At 45.8% G+C, this 15,388-nt stretch overlaps 1 protein-coding gene across 1 annotated transcript in view; it reads left to right on the plus strand.

Annotated features, from left to right (window-relative positions):
* The window catches only part of LOC142905577 (exosome complex exonuclease RRP44-like), a 63,664-nt gene that overhangs the window by 1,540 nt on the left and 46,736 nt on the right, over positions 1-15,388 (plus strand). The window contains exon 3 of the mRNA XM_076052204.1: positions 84-206. Within this exon, the coding sequence (XP_075908319.1) occupies positions 84-206 (123 nt within the window). The remainder of the gene's footprint in view (positions 1-83; positions 207-15,388) is intronic.

The following is a 15,388-nucleotide window of genomic DNA, read 5'->3' on the forward strand; positions in this document are numbered from 1 at the left end:
TTCATCTGTCCTCCTCGCCAACAGCACTTGCCCCAACAGTCTGTTAAGGCTACATTGGAGATATGTCTTTGTGTTTTGTGTAGGGCCCCACGCTGTGCATGGAGGGCATCGCGCTGAACATGTTCGACCGCGTGTGCGTGCGCGTGTCGCTGGATTCGTCCAACCTGCAGCACCAGCGGATCCGCATGCACCTCGTCCGCCCGGAGGTACTCACCGTGCGGCGCGACGCGCAACCTCTGAATACCACCGATTTGTATTGTGACCATGCTGCTGTTGCTGCTTGCTGCGCCAGCAGTAGTGCACAAAAAACAAACGCTCGCCGCATCGGAACGTCAGCGGGCCGAAAATTAATGACACAAGCCACAGCATAGCGCTTGTTGCCATGCAACCCAAACTGTGGGACCGTATAGTAAACCCATAGAGACACAGAGATACATAGGAGATACAGAGAGACCCATTATGATTCCTAGAGATTCATAGAGACTCATACAGATACATAGCAGTGCATTAAAAACAAGCTACTGTACGATTGTGGCCATGCAACCCAAACTATGGACCACATTTTACACCACTGTAGTCTGCGCTCCTTCAATGGAGGGGGTGGCAAGATGACACAAACTCTCTCCTGAGGCTCTCCCGTGGCTATCAGACCCATACATTGGCATTTAGCCCCTGAACGTAATACCCTTATAACACAGGAATAAAATATAAACTCCGGTCTTGGATGGAAAAAATATATGTTTAGCTAGCATTTTGAGCTGCAGTCTGTTGTCCTATACCTCCTGTAACTGGCAATTTGGATATAACGCGATGATGAATGTATGAAGGAACGCATTTTTTGTATAACGCGGATCCGAACTGGATTTAACTCGGTTGAATGAATGGAACTACGTCGCGCGAGTAGGAATAAGCGGTCGTAACGGCTGCCTCGGCGTAGCATCACACAAGGCGGGATGCTGCTGGATGCTTCTAGATGCTACCCACGTTCCTTAGTCTTTGTTCAGCCTGTGTTACGCATCTCACGCGTTATTGCGGACTGCGCTTTACCCCATATAATATATATTATTATTATAACACGATTTTTCCAAAACGTGGTGTTCTTGAGGTACGCAACTACCGTATTATAGAACAGACTGTATATCCAAAGACTATGGGATACTATCCCTACCTATATCAGTTGTGACTGTCCGTGTGTTTGAATCCAGCTTGAAAACGTCGTTATTAATTGGCTTTTCCTGGATTCTGATTGGTTATTACTGTGAGGGGAATCATTATAATTAGCTTTTATTGCATTTTGCATGCTGTGTAAAGTGTCAGTATCACTATCATTGTTATTATCGGCTTTTACTTTATTTGTATTGGCTTGTATCTATACTTGAGTAGTTTTTTAATGTCCAGTGCTTTTTTGAGATGTTTCGATATGCAAGGTGCTGTATAAAATAGATTTTTATTATGGCCCTAGTTCATTGCACAAGAAGGGCCATTATCTGAAACGTGACCTATTTAAATGATCGTTTGGGGCTGTTGTTGATGAATGCGAGTTCTCAAGATACCAAGCTAAGTCAGGGTGTGGGAGCATTGGTAGATATCAGATTTCTTAACAAAACTCCATGAGTCTGTTCTGCATGGGTTTCCTCCGGGTTCTCTGGTTTCCTCCCATATCTAAAAATAAGCATGCGTTGAAACTGGTATTAAGGTAGTTTACGTATCGCCATGGGCGGCAGGGTGGCACATTGGTAAACCCTTGCGTCTTGCAGCAAGAAAACTGGGTTTGATTCCCAACTAGAGTGTTACTGTGTGGAGTTGTTAAGTTTTTCAGTGTTAATAAGTGTAATAATAACGTATCACTTGTGTTGGAAATACCCGCATGTGTGTGTGTGAGAGCATTGGTGTAGTGGTTAGCACGCTGCGCTATGAACCCGGCAACCCAATTCCCACTCACCGCCAACACCAGTGAGGATTATCTGAACTGCTGTTTTGCCTACCCAAGGTCAACTCTTTCTTAAATGAGTACCTGGTGCAGTGTGTAAACATCAGCACTGGGGAGAGGTGTTGGCCACTTACCCCCTCGTGGGCCATGCCGTCTAACAGCAGCACAGTCTGTTAAAGGCTTATTTGGGTGACTATCTTCGTTGTACGTTTGTGCCATTTGTGTGTCCGCTGTCACAGATTCCAGGCTACAACCCTGCGGAGTCTACCCCATGGGGCTCGCCTTCTCCCCGGCCTAAGAAACCCAGACAGCACTAGTGTATCGTGGATGCGGTGTCAACAAGATGTCGGAGCAGGTGCATGAGTGGGCACACACTCTGGGTTTTACATCTGCAGAGTTAATTAAGTGTACATTGTGCTCGCAAGCAGAGGTGAACAATTGAAAAAAGCAGTGGCGGTTATGAGAATTGCTACCCTGAAGTAACAGACGGTTTGCACTCTGAACTTGCAATCCAGAGGTCACCGGTTCTTTGTTCTCCTGTCGCAGCGGTTCAAACGGTAGCGGAATTTTTTTTTATTTAGAATTTTTACCTTGCCAACCAGTACAATCAGCCAATTAAGGTGTATACGCATCAAGATGTATGAAAGGTTTAGGATATATTCTTAGTTCTTTCGGTAAAGTCACGTTGAAGGGAAAAATAAAATAATATATATTTTATTATTATTACGTTGAAGGGAAACAATAACATAATAAAATATATATTTTATTTTATTGTTTCCCTTCAACGTGACTTTACCGAAAGAACTAAGAATATGAATTACTGCAGTCACGAAAGCTTTAAATCAAAGGTTTAGGATATCTTATGCCCAACTTCTTTGCCAGCCAAGACACTGACCCCCTTGTGATGAAGGTGATTTCACAAAAATATTGGTTACTGAATCGGTGGTGTTTATTGACTAACGCAGCAGCGTCCAACCCACAAAGCACTGTGATCCATTCTGGTATATCTCAACATGTTCCATGATCTACCAGCAATATATTACCAGCAGTTACCCGGATGGATTTAACCGACTAATAGAACACTGTAGACATGCCAAGTGCTAGTGCAATCTATTGGTTTAAAATATATATATTATTAATCCATTAATTCTTAGTCGGGGATTTTGTTTTGCCATCTGCTATAACAAGAAATGCTTTATATTAGAGGTGTTTATTCCTATTTGTCCCGAGATCCACAATCAAAATCTTTTGCGATCATCCACCCATGGATCGCGATTCACATATCGGCTACCACTGATCTAACAGTTGAAAACCAGTTTAACACGTAGGCTTTCGCGACCAATATCCATAACACGGGTTTTTTGGGTTAGATCGCGTAATAAATATTTAAATGTGTCGGTAAACCCGCCACCACCCGACACAGCCAATTCGAAAGGTTTGTCACATTAACAGAACGTGCCAATTCGGTACTAGTAACATCACACCGGTGTCTTGGAGAGCAAAGCCACAACATTTGCAATCTGAGTACAATGTTTCACCAGTATTTACAACCAGCTTCATCAGGCGACAGCCAGATTCGTGGAGAATCCTCGTCCCTTAATGCGCATGCATAATGTGTGTTGATTAACATATAAATAACCCAATCGGCAATGGATACCCATAGTCAATGCATTCATTGATTCCCCTCCCAATTCGCGAAAGAAGTGCTCACAAGTGATGGCTGTCGCCTGATGAAGCTAGTTAGTGCTGGCAAAATGTTGTACTTAGATTGTAAATGGTGTGGCTTTGCTCTCCAACACACTGGTGGACTGTACTAGTAACGAATTGACATGTTCTGTTTACGTGACAAACCTTACTAATTGGCTGTCGGGTGGTGGTGGGTTTAACAACACATTTATATATTTAAACGATCTAACCCATAAAATGTGTATTATAGTTGAAAACCTACAATTGTGCCAGGTTTGGCCTGTCGGAGTGGGCCATTAGGGTGGCCACTCGGAGGGCAAAGCTCTGGGGAATCCGAGCAAGAGCTTCGAAGTATGATTGTGCACGGTGATACCCGCAGGGGTCTCGTGATGGATGGCAAATTGAAGATTTTTTATCACGAGAAGATTCCCTGCAAGGGATGTTAGGTTACTTATTCTTGTGAGGATGCCATTTACTGTATGAAGGGGCAGCGGTCAGCTGCATAGAACATAGTATAAAATTCCCCGAGCTGTTGCTGTTTAAATCGTCGGTTTAACGGAGAATTTCACCTCAGGTTTTTTTACACAGCTGCCCCACCCCTCATCGGACTCTGTGCAATCACACAAGGAATGTTTTTTGGAAAAAATGTCGGTGTCAGAAAATTTTAAGGTTTAATCGTTTACAAATGCGCATTTCGTTACAGCTTCTCTTGTCCTTTAGACGTGCAAAGATAATTTCTGACAAAATATTGACACGTTTTCAAATTGTTTCGTAAATGGTCATAACTTTGCTCACGTATATACAGTACTTGGGCAATAATTCTGAGCTCCTCGAGTACTGGTAAAGATTTAAGCGAGTTGATGTCTTTGCGACTTTGTGTAAATGTGTTTAACATTTTTTAGCTGAATCGTATATTTACAAGCATGTACACATGAGTTATACGCGTTTATATACAAAATTAAACCGATTTATTTTCCATGCATCTTGTTATTTTGGTTACTTTAAGTTACGTTTTCCACTGCTGGATGAACATCTCGCCACGTGATGTTGGATGCCAGCTTTAGTTTGACCATACTTCACCATGCTGGTCACTGTTGGATGATAATAATGTCCACTTGCAATGCACCACCGCGCAGTATTCACTCACCTTCTAATCGAGTCCTGCACCGCCGTTTCACATGCAAATTTGATTCACAATCCCTGGGCCAACTTGCTCCTGATTAGCATGCGATTTGCCACATTTCGATCTCGGAGGTGATTAAATGCGCCGGCTTCCAGGCTTGTTGAGCCGCTCGGAGCCCAATTAACGAAAATTGTTGCCAAAGCAAAAGCGTGAGCTCGAATGTTTGTCCGTGTTCTTTTCAAACCACCAGTCGAACGCCGGCCTCTGCCCACTCCGACCGTGCGGAGGCCCTGGCCGTCGGGGAGGCCGTCATGGTGCCTCACGGCAAACGTGGGGCCCGGGTGGGCGCGTCGACGGTTGATCGCGTACAGGCGGTGCAACTCCCACAAATGAAACATCACACCTTGCTGATCTCGTGTCCAGGAGCATAAACGGTCATCACGCAAACTCCGGTCATCCTCGCAGCAGCAGCTCTTGGCCATTGAACAAAGACGATCACCGCTTCCTTCCGATATTAGAAGCCACGAGCTATGAACGACTCGGAGGTTCGAGCAACCACAGCCGAGTGGGAAGGCAGCAGCAGCCCAGGCGGTGAGCCAGCTCCAAAATCCCCCAAGCACTGAAGTTCTCGATTTAGTACATTGAAAAACACGACAGTAAGTGAAACAACGTAAATCGAAACCAATTTTGCCATTCACTTGAGGGGCCGTCCATAAATGACGTCACGCAATTTTTGACCTCGTCACTCGGCGTCACAAAAAGTCAGACCCCCCCCCCTCAAATATGGCGTCACAAAGCTCTGCCCCCCCCCCCAAAACCATATTTCCATTTTGAAAATAAAACATTCTTCAACTATTGCCATTGTAGTGGGTGGCGCTGCACTGATGTAGGAGTGTTATAACAATTAGTGTTATAACAATTCTATACTTAAAGTTGCGCAATTTGATGTGACGTCACATTTCTCAAACCCCCCCCCCCTCCCCCACGTCACACATCGTCACAAATGTCTGACCCCTGACCCCCCCCCCCCCCCGAGGTGCATGACCGCGTTACCGTGTTCATTCTGTGGTGAAGGGATGAGGAAAAGGAAGAGGGAAAAGCATCCAGCGTCGCCGCACGCAGGCAACGTGTATATCACAGTGGTAAAAATATAAAAATACACATATGTAGTGGGTTCCACGGAGACTGGAGACGTCTTTAGAGGCAACACGGTTTATTTGTAACTATGAACAGAACTCCCCTTAAATCCCACTATCTAGGGAGGTACAGCCTCCGGGCTAGCGTGCCCTCGCACTGATCAAACCTGGCTCTCATCCCTCTGGCTATCTGTGCCCTAGGGGAGGCTAACTGACCCGACCCAGCCAAGGTACGGGTCCTGACCACTGGTCCGAGCTCGGCGCGGCCCTTACAAGGACGTCGGGCTCGAGGTCCCAGGGTCCTAGCTAGGGAGGCTACTCTGACCCGACCCAGCCAAGGTGCGGGTCCTGACCACTGGTCCGCGCTCGGCCCCGACCCTTATAAGGATGTCGGGTCCCAGGGTCCTAGCTAGGATGGTCTTCTGTTCTTCGTCTTCGGAGCACTGCCCCGAGCTGTCCCAGAGGTGCCCCTTTAATACACCTCTCGGGGGCTCTCCGCCCCCGGTGCCGCCCCCTCTCTAGAACCTTCCAGGGGGCTCTGGAAGAACCCCCCAACCCCTCACCTGGGGCCTGGCTCTCTCTGTCCTTCCCCAGCTCAGGGTGGCACCCCCTATGGGCTTGTGCCCGCAACTGCAGGTAAGTATACCGACGGTATAGGATGTGCATTTATTACGCTACATCTATGCGAGAGAGGTTGTGGACAAGAGTCTGCTCTGCGGGAAGCAAGCATTGCCATACGAATGAGATGAGCTCGCGTTCGATGCGGGCAGTCTTGAGGACGACCGTCGACAGGCACGCGTGGAGGCACGCCGTGGTCACAGCGCAGCGCCGACTAGTGTAGGTGGTGATGGCCCAGTTGTAGAGAGGAATGCCGGAGCTTCGTGCAGATGTAGCCGAATGTAGGATAGAGCATCTTGAGGAGCGTTGCCCTCGACCCCCTCCGGGAGGCCGTATGGTTTACTTGGCACTCCCGTCCCTTAGAGTCCAGTCTGATGTAAGCCTCCTCAGGTTCCAGCAGCCTGGCTTCGTAGGTCTTCATTGCACCGCTCTGCTCGTCTAGCATAGTCTGAAGGGTCATATGTGGCTGCCTCCTGAATCTTCACCCTCCTGCAAACCTTACTCGACATCTCGTTGAGGACCCGAAGAAGGGCAGTATTCTCTTTGTTTGTTTTTTTACAAAAGGGCTTGTAAGAGCTCTCGTTCCTCCCACCGGGATCTCTGGTGTCAACTTGAACGGGGTGGGGGGGGGGGAGACAAAGCTATGGCTTTTTTCCCAGGGGATCTGTCTTCCATGGAGCACAAAGATACAGGCGGAAGGTCCCCTTGGCCTAGCCATGAGGTCAGGCTCGAGTTGCTTACTGAGGACCCTACACCTAAGGAGGCTGTGGATCGCCCTAGGAAGCTCCAAAGTAAAAAAAACAGCTTTCCAAGGCCCCCTATAAAGTGCCTGAGGCCAGGTAGAAAAATAAGAAAACTATCAAACAGGAAAGCGAGTGGTTATGTTGGGTCGAAAAAGGTAATGTTCTAATGTAGGGGTTGGAGCGGTCATTGCTGCTTACTCGACCATGACGTCACTGCAACTCGTTTGATTAACACTTTTAAAAGAAAAAATCACAACGCGCACTGAACATATTATTCCGAATCGGTTTTACCACCACTACCACCATGACACAGTGGCAAGGCTGGCACATCGCAGTGCAGCTGCTAGGCTGAATCATATGAATAAATATAATCAAATCTAGAAATATCCTGTATGTACCCAGGAGAGCCACATTGAGTCTCGAGACTCATTATTAGCTCCGTGCTGCATTAAGATGTTTGGACAATTTCAAGCATCAGAGTTCGGCACGTAGGAGGAAACCGGAGAAACGCGCAGATGTTGTGAAGCTGGCTTGGTGGTAGAAGTCAGTCCAGAACATTTGGCCCCACACCTATCACTGTAACGAATCAGTGTTCTACGGGAGCATTCTAAGCGAGGACTGATTGTATTAAAATCTACTTTGATCTACGAATCGTAATGTATCAATAATGTTAACGTGTAACATGCCCCATGGTTTTTCTTAATCTGGAAGGAGGGAACAACGGATGATCTGTGTGCTGATGATGTTGGTGATGATCTCGTAATGGCTGTTCACTTCAAGGAGTGGGAGAGTCTGATGGTGAACCTGGATCGTGCCAATAAGAGGTAGGGCCTTACCATTCGCCCTACCAAACAAATCAAAGCAGTACCTGCCTTGATATTTTGTATGTCTTCAAGGACTCCACCCCCTCAACTCCGCATGCTAGGTAGTTGTGGAAAGAGTGGAGGTATTCCCATATCTGGGCAGTTGTTTATGACCAGCTCCGATTTCAGAGCGGAGGTCTTACTCTGAATTAGTTCAGTGACGTATCCTTTTTTTCAGCTGCTTAGTGCTGTATAAAAGTTTCATGGCCTATCACTTCATACAAAGCTCTGGTTCTTTTCTGCCACACTTGTCCTCTCCCTCCCAGCTATAACCTCCCGAAAGCAACATTTGACCTTTGTTTTGGCGTGACAAACACCAGTGAAAGCAAAACACCGAAAGTGTAATGACTGCACGTAATGCAAGAATCTCAGTTGTATTTCTCAACGGGTATTGAATATGAAGTCCCAGGAGTGGTGAAGGTGCATCAACCTGCAGACCCACAGGTGGCAGCGGTGGATTGGCCTGCAGACGTTGGGGTGGTGGTGGATTGCCCTGCAGACCTTGGGGTGGTGGTGGATTGGCCTGCAGACGCTGGGGTGGCGGCGGTAGATCGGCCTGCAGATGTAGGGGTAGCGGCGGTGGATCTTCCAGCAGTAGCCGACCAGTGAAGTTCTCGAATAAATTTACGCAATTTGCCGAACCTGGTGGCTTTGGCACAGGCGGTGGTGGATCTCCCAGCAAAAGCTGGGGAGGCAGTGGTGCATCTGCCAGCATGAGCTGGGTTGGGATGACACCGTTGGATCTCCCGGCAGCAGCCGGGGCGGTGGTGGCGGTGTTGGAGATGCCAGCAGCAGCCGGGGTGGCAGCGCTGAATCTGCCAACATCAAGCGCCATGGCGGTGGGGGTGAATAATATGCCAGAAGCAGTCGGGGTGGGGGTGTCGATGCATCTCCCAACAGCATCCCTGGTGGTGGCGGCGGAACTGCATGTGGCTGCCAGGATGGCGTTGGAGGCAGTGGTGGTGTTGGTGGAGACCGTGGCCGTGGCTTTCTCCAGCTCCTTGAGCTATCAACGCATCATTTCCAACTGCAGATGGCGCTCCACATTCTCCCGTTTGTATACTTGAGTGCAGGGAAACATTCGACAGTTTGATCAACATTAGCCCCTACACGAGCCTTCTAATCATCGCAACTCTTCAAACTATATCGCTTATATAATGTACATCATTTCAGTCACAACAAAAATTACATAAACACATCGGGGCTGTGAAAATTACGGCTTCGTATTACCAATATCTTGCCTGTCCAGAGAAGCCCATGAACTAACGTTGTACATACAAACTCATAGACTCAGAGGCCCATAGACTGAGTCACAAATAGCAGTGGATAGGGCCCGGAACGGTGTGGTGTTAGTGAAAATATGAACCCAACTGCGTCCTTTTCAATGGAACCAGGGACCCAAGTGTCATCATAGGCTTTCCCTCGCAATCGAGGATTGCCTTCCAGAGAAAATTTGGATTTTCTGTGGGTCCAAAGATGGCTGAAGAGACCAATCTGGGATCGACAGATTCTGCCGCAACTCTGGCACATGTGTCCATAAATAGTGGTGGGTGGAACTGCATTAGTCGGGCTGCAGGCTGTTGTTTCCGCCATTCCCACTTTTTCTGTTTCTGCTATTAAGTTTTAAAATGTTTGGCTTCTTGAAATAGACTGTCTCCATCTGAGGTGATCCTGGGAAAGATACTCCCTTGAGTTAGTGTCGATGGAGCACTTCTTCATGTTGGACTTGAGGACATCCTTGAAGCACTTTCTCTGACGAACTACATTCTCCCACTTTTGGTTAATCAAGTTTGACAGTTTTTCATTGAGGCATTGGTGGAAGAGGTCTTGCTTAATGGAGTCCTATAAAGCTTCAATGTTAATCTTCTGTAGACATCTCTTCTGATGAAGCCGTCACTTGCGAGCCAGTTTTATGAGCATGGTTGAGCAGATGAGTCAATGATCAGTCCAGCCACCAGCAGCTACTAGAACAGCCTGGATGATGCAGACATCTTTGGGATCCTGTTCATGGACAATGACGTAATCGATCAAGTGGCGGTGCTTAGATCACGGATGATGCTATGATGTTTTGTATTTGTTTTTTCTGGCGTAACAGGGTGTTGATGATGATGACTCCATTTTCCGTGCATTTAGTCAAGGGAAGGATGCCGTTGGAATTGACTTTACCCACTCCTTCTTTCCCGATGGTTCCATTACAGAGGTTTATGTTTCTTCCAACTCTGGCATGCATATCACCGAGCAGAATAAGTTTGTTTCCCACAGGAACAGTAGAAAGGACCTGATCAAGGTTGACGTAACATTCATAATCGGAGTGAAGAATCAGGGCATATACGCTGATGACAGTAGAATATTGGCTCCCCACCAGTTTGAGACATAGAGTCATGAGGCGCTCACTCATCAAGTAAATTCTTGATGGAGAAACCAACTCTGTGCAGCCGCCGCTGTTCTTCCTGTCTGCCTTTCCAGAAGAGGGTACAGCCAGCTCCTTGTTCCTTGAGCTGCCCCTTCTCTTCTCGTCGAGTATCATTGAGGGCAGCTACGTCAGTGTTGTGTCGTCTGAGTTTCCAGGCCACGATTAAGGTGCAGCATTCTGGGCGTTCACTTTTAGTCTTGTCCATAAGGGTCCTGACATTCCAGTTCCCAAAGGTAATTATCTGACTTTTAGTTTTGTTTCCACCACAGTAATGGGGATCCTTCTGAACGTGGTTATCCAGTCCGGAAGAAGTGAGACAGACTATGTTTAGGGCCACTTTCCTAGCTCCTTCCCCACGTGGGGTGAGCAGAGTGGATCATTTGAAAGGACTTCTTAGTCGCAGGTACAGCTGCAGAAACACACTCTTGTTTCTGCTGAGTGTTAGACGACCTTCTTGTAGCTGCCACTAGAAGCTTCCAGACTTCACAATCAAGCTCCCGTCGTCACTAGCTGGTCACCAAAAACACTGTATTGAATGGGCCAGAAGATGTTGTTCCTTTAATGAAACACGCCTGTGCATGATTTATTTTATTGTGGAGAAGCTAATAATTGTTTTTTTACCCTGTTATCTGGCAACAAAACTGACACCTGTTTTTTACAAGGAGTCATGCTTGCATTGACCACAATACCCGCGGTCGGAATGCAAACAAAAAACATAACTCTGATAATGTATGCACTGTCCTTGAAATTGATTGGTCCACACCCGAGACAGCGTTCCTTAGAGCCTAGTCTCACATGGTGTTGGACCAGATGACGCCAAAAAGCTGTTGTACAGTAGCTTCCACATAGTTCTTGAGAGAATGGGACCATGAATCCAATGGCAAGGAGACCAGTACGATTGGAGATATCGTTCTGCTGCAGTCTTGGTCCGCCTTCACAGCTGTTGAGATGTTAACATCTTCTTCCTCCTGCTCTGCTGTTGAGGACTTGTTAACCCATGGCTGGTGGCAGACATGCTTATTATAATGGCGGCCTATACTCGCCATGTGGAAGCATCGTTAAAGGGTATATGTCGCTTTTCAACAGGAAAACCATTGGCATTTTCAGTCCTAACCACACCCTGGTGGTGCTGTCACTGCTTGGTCCACAACTGCTTATCCGCCAGGGTTGCCGCTGCTTATTTTGCAGCTAAAGTTCACAGAAGGTCTTTCCACTATCCACCACCTGCGGATACGCTGGGTCCCTGATATACAATACCCTGGCGTCTACAAACTAAGCCGTGTCTGTGGCAGTAGTTACATTGGGGAAACTAACCGACATGTCTCGGACTGTGTTCATGAGCATAAGGAAGATTTGAAACACGGTAGGACCAACACGGTAGCCTTGGCTGATCATTGTTTTAATGCGGTTGGCTCACACGCCAATTGATTTCTCTAAGACGAAGGTACTTTGTAAGCCCACTGGCTATCAAAAGAATTCGTTCATGAAGCCATCCACATATACAGACACAGTCACATTTTCGACCGAGACGATGGGTACAAACTCAGCAATAATTGGAAGAACGTCATCAACCAGTTTAAGTCATAACTGGTGTTGTTCTCATCCTGCCACCTTCCGATGTTAGTTTTTATTTTCCCCGTAGGTTCGGCTCTCCGATCTTACATTAACAGGTGAAACAAATTTCACACCAACATAGCCCCTTCCGCATGCTGACCTAGACGTGGCGGCAGCTCTGCGATCTTACATTAACATGCCAATCTCTCACATTAACCTAACCACCTCCGCGCCCTCGTCATGGAGGCCGCTCTCCGATCTTACATTAATGTGCTAATTTCTCACATTAACATCACTAGCCACGTCGTTTATGACCCTTGGGCTACACCCATTTTCAACCTTTAAAACAGTCTGCCTCAGCAGCTTTCCCCCTCTTTCTTCTTCCTGATGACGATCACTTGTGTTGTGATTAAAACGTCAGAGCTTTTTTGTTTATTTTATTTTTATTAATTTGAACCTATCTACGCGACTTTACCGAAAGACCCAAATAATATGAATTCCTGCAGTCACGAAAGCTTTAAGTCAAGATTTATAGTAATAACTCTTCCTCAGATCTAATTAGATGAAATCATTACCAGATGTATTTGCACCATTCCTACAATGCAAGGCTCTCACGAAGGTGATATGTTTTACAGACGGGTAGAGTGTGCCATGGTTTCACATTAAGGGCAATGCTGCTCTGTGGTTTTAACCAATTGGATAATTGGAAAGTATTATTTAAAGTCTGGTAAATTTGGACTGTGGCACTGACGCAAATGGCCGGCTCTTTTTTGAATAACAACCACCATTAGTTTAACAAGCCTAACTGATGAAACCCAAATGGGAGCCGGTATAATTATATTGCTTAAAACAAATGCTGCTGGGGAATGTTGGTGGGAAAAGCCATTAGGCTGATGTATTTAAACATCGTATTCTGATTTATGTGGAGACACAAAAAGCGAGTTATGCTTCTACAGTATTTGCTTGTGCAAAGCATGGACAATCATTGCCACAGAGACTGAATCAGCTCGGTGGCTAGGAGACGTTAACTACCTCACCTGGTATGGAGGAGGCCGAGGGTTTGATCCCGACCCTGATGCCTTTATAAGGAGTACCTTGGATATCGAGGTGGTTACATTTTTGGAAAGTGTAGCAAAAGCCAAAAGCATGATATTCAATACTTAAGCTTGACCTAAATAATGAGCTTACATACACGCAACCAAAAATAGACACATCACAATGGAAATGTGCTGTACTGAATGCCAAATTTACTACTATAATGAGCCAATAATGTCTGTGTCCCACACGTGACGTCACTCCACGTCGAGCAGGCCCCCTCATTAATACTCATGAATAGACTAATCTCTCACAATACAAAGGCCACTGCCACAGCCATTGACATGCTAATCTTACAATACAAAGGCCACTGCCCCAGCCTCTGTGGTTGGACCATCTCTAGCTCCACCCACCTACCTTGATGCACTCATCTCAGGCCTATATAAGACCTTGTCTCAGCAACTTTCGGGTGACGTCACTCCACATGGGGGGGGGGGGCGAGGTGCCTCCTCCCCCCTCCTCAGCGTCAACTTAGAAACTCACTACAAAGGCAGAACCCTCACGTCACGCGATCTCCCTAACGCTATTGAGACATCAAAGTAAAAAGGACGTCATGATGAACAAGGGATTATAACCTTTAAATGAAATAGGTCTGTCACCGCGGCCTTACAAATTGCACACAAATGGATGCAATGAATATCATTTCGCGGTCTGATTTACTGCAATAGATTTACTGCAATACACCCATCCTTGGACGGGCAAAAGGCTAGTAAACAAATAATCCCCTCGCCTGCTCCCCACCACAATATCACACAATGATATAGTACTTCCTTGTACAGTATACCCGCTAAAGACCAAAACTAATCCCCATGATAGGTAAATTGATATACATAGAGCTTGCCGGCGATAGGTCTAAACCACGAACTATGAACTCGTGATATTCAAGGGTCTCCCGTATTTGGAGTGTGCATGTTCTCCCCATGGTCACGTATCCTTTTCTCCAGGTCCTCCGGTTTTTTTCTCCACATCTAAAAACATGCGTTAAGATAATTACTGCTATAAATATTCACATAAGCCACTACGTTGAGCAATCATATGTGGCCAGGCTGCTTCTGGAAAAGAGCTATATATCTCAGTGGGCCTTACCTGGTCAAATAAAAATAGGTCGCTTACAGGAGCTGAATGGATTGCCACATCACAGGGACGCAAGGAATCGCAGCATGGAGAGGGCTTCATCCAGCAGTGGATTGATCCTGGTTTATGTTTTGCAAATAGTAAACGTAAGCGTGCACTTCCAAATGAAGGTGTTTAAAGTATCTGTTTATCTTCTTTGGTTCTTTCGGTAAAGTCACGTAGAATGAGAATAAAATAATAAAATAAAAATAAGACAATAAAATTCTCACGACGTTTCGGCCGCAACACAAGCGGCCTTCTTCAGGTGAATGAACATAACTGTCGGGACGACAGTGCTTCAATGAGTGCTGCTGAGATTCGTGGCGTCTTTTAAGCTCGGTGATAGGTGTGAATGACCTAGAAAGCAGGAGAATTTAGCATTGAAATAGCTAGGGATTAGCTTGTGACAAAAAATAGCTGTGTTAAAGTCAAAGTTTACATATCAACAGAGGCATTTAGTATATGGACGCTAAAGGGCCTCCAACTACCCAACTATCATACAGTAAACCAATGTGGAAAAAAACTAAGTCTATATTACATCAGTATAATAATTGTACTTGATATATTCTTCAATAAGCTGAGCTATTAATCACAAAGCAACTGGGTATACACTACACTATATAAACAGGTCCCTGCAGGGTGGGCTGGTAGGAACATTGGAATTTTGTCTATTGCAGGTTGGTACACTCAGTTTACAACTTCGTTCCTTCAAGTATTAATACCATATAGTAAAACCAATGAAAACCAAAATATAAACTACCTCAATGTTTTGATTTAAAGCTTTCGTGACTGCAGTAATTCATATTCTTAGTTTTTTCGGTAAAGTCACGTTGAAGGGAAACAACAAAATAATATATATATAAAACAAAAAATTCTCACGACGTTTCGACCATAACTCAAACGGTCATCTTCAGGTGTGTTGGTTTGCGAAATTTATTTTTAAACGGCGCATTTATTTATTTATAAAAACGTTAGCGCCACGCGCAACGATTTGACAGTTTATTTAGGACTAGTCCATCTATATTCTGAAAAGAGGAGGGGGGAGACGAAATTTTTTATAATGTATGCTGTCTGAAAGCCACTGTAAGCGTGAACAATCAATTAAGACCTGAAA

Source organism: Petromyzon marinus, chromosome 55 (assembly GCF_048934315.1).
Source record: "Petromyzon marinus isolate PM22_M1 ecotype Great Lakes invasive population chromosome 55, UKy_Petmar_22M1.pri1.0, whole genome shotgun sequence".
Lineage (NCBI taxonomy): Eukaryota > Metazoa > Chordata > Hyperoartia > Petromyzontiformes > Petromyzontidae > Petromyzon > Petromyzon marinus.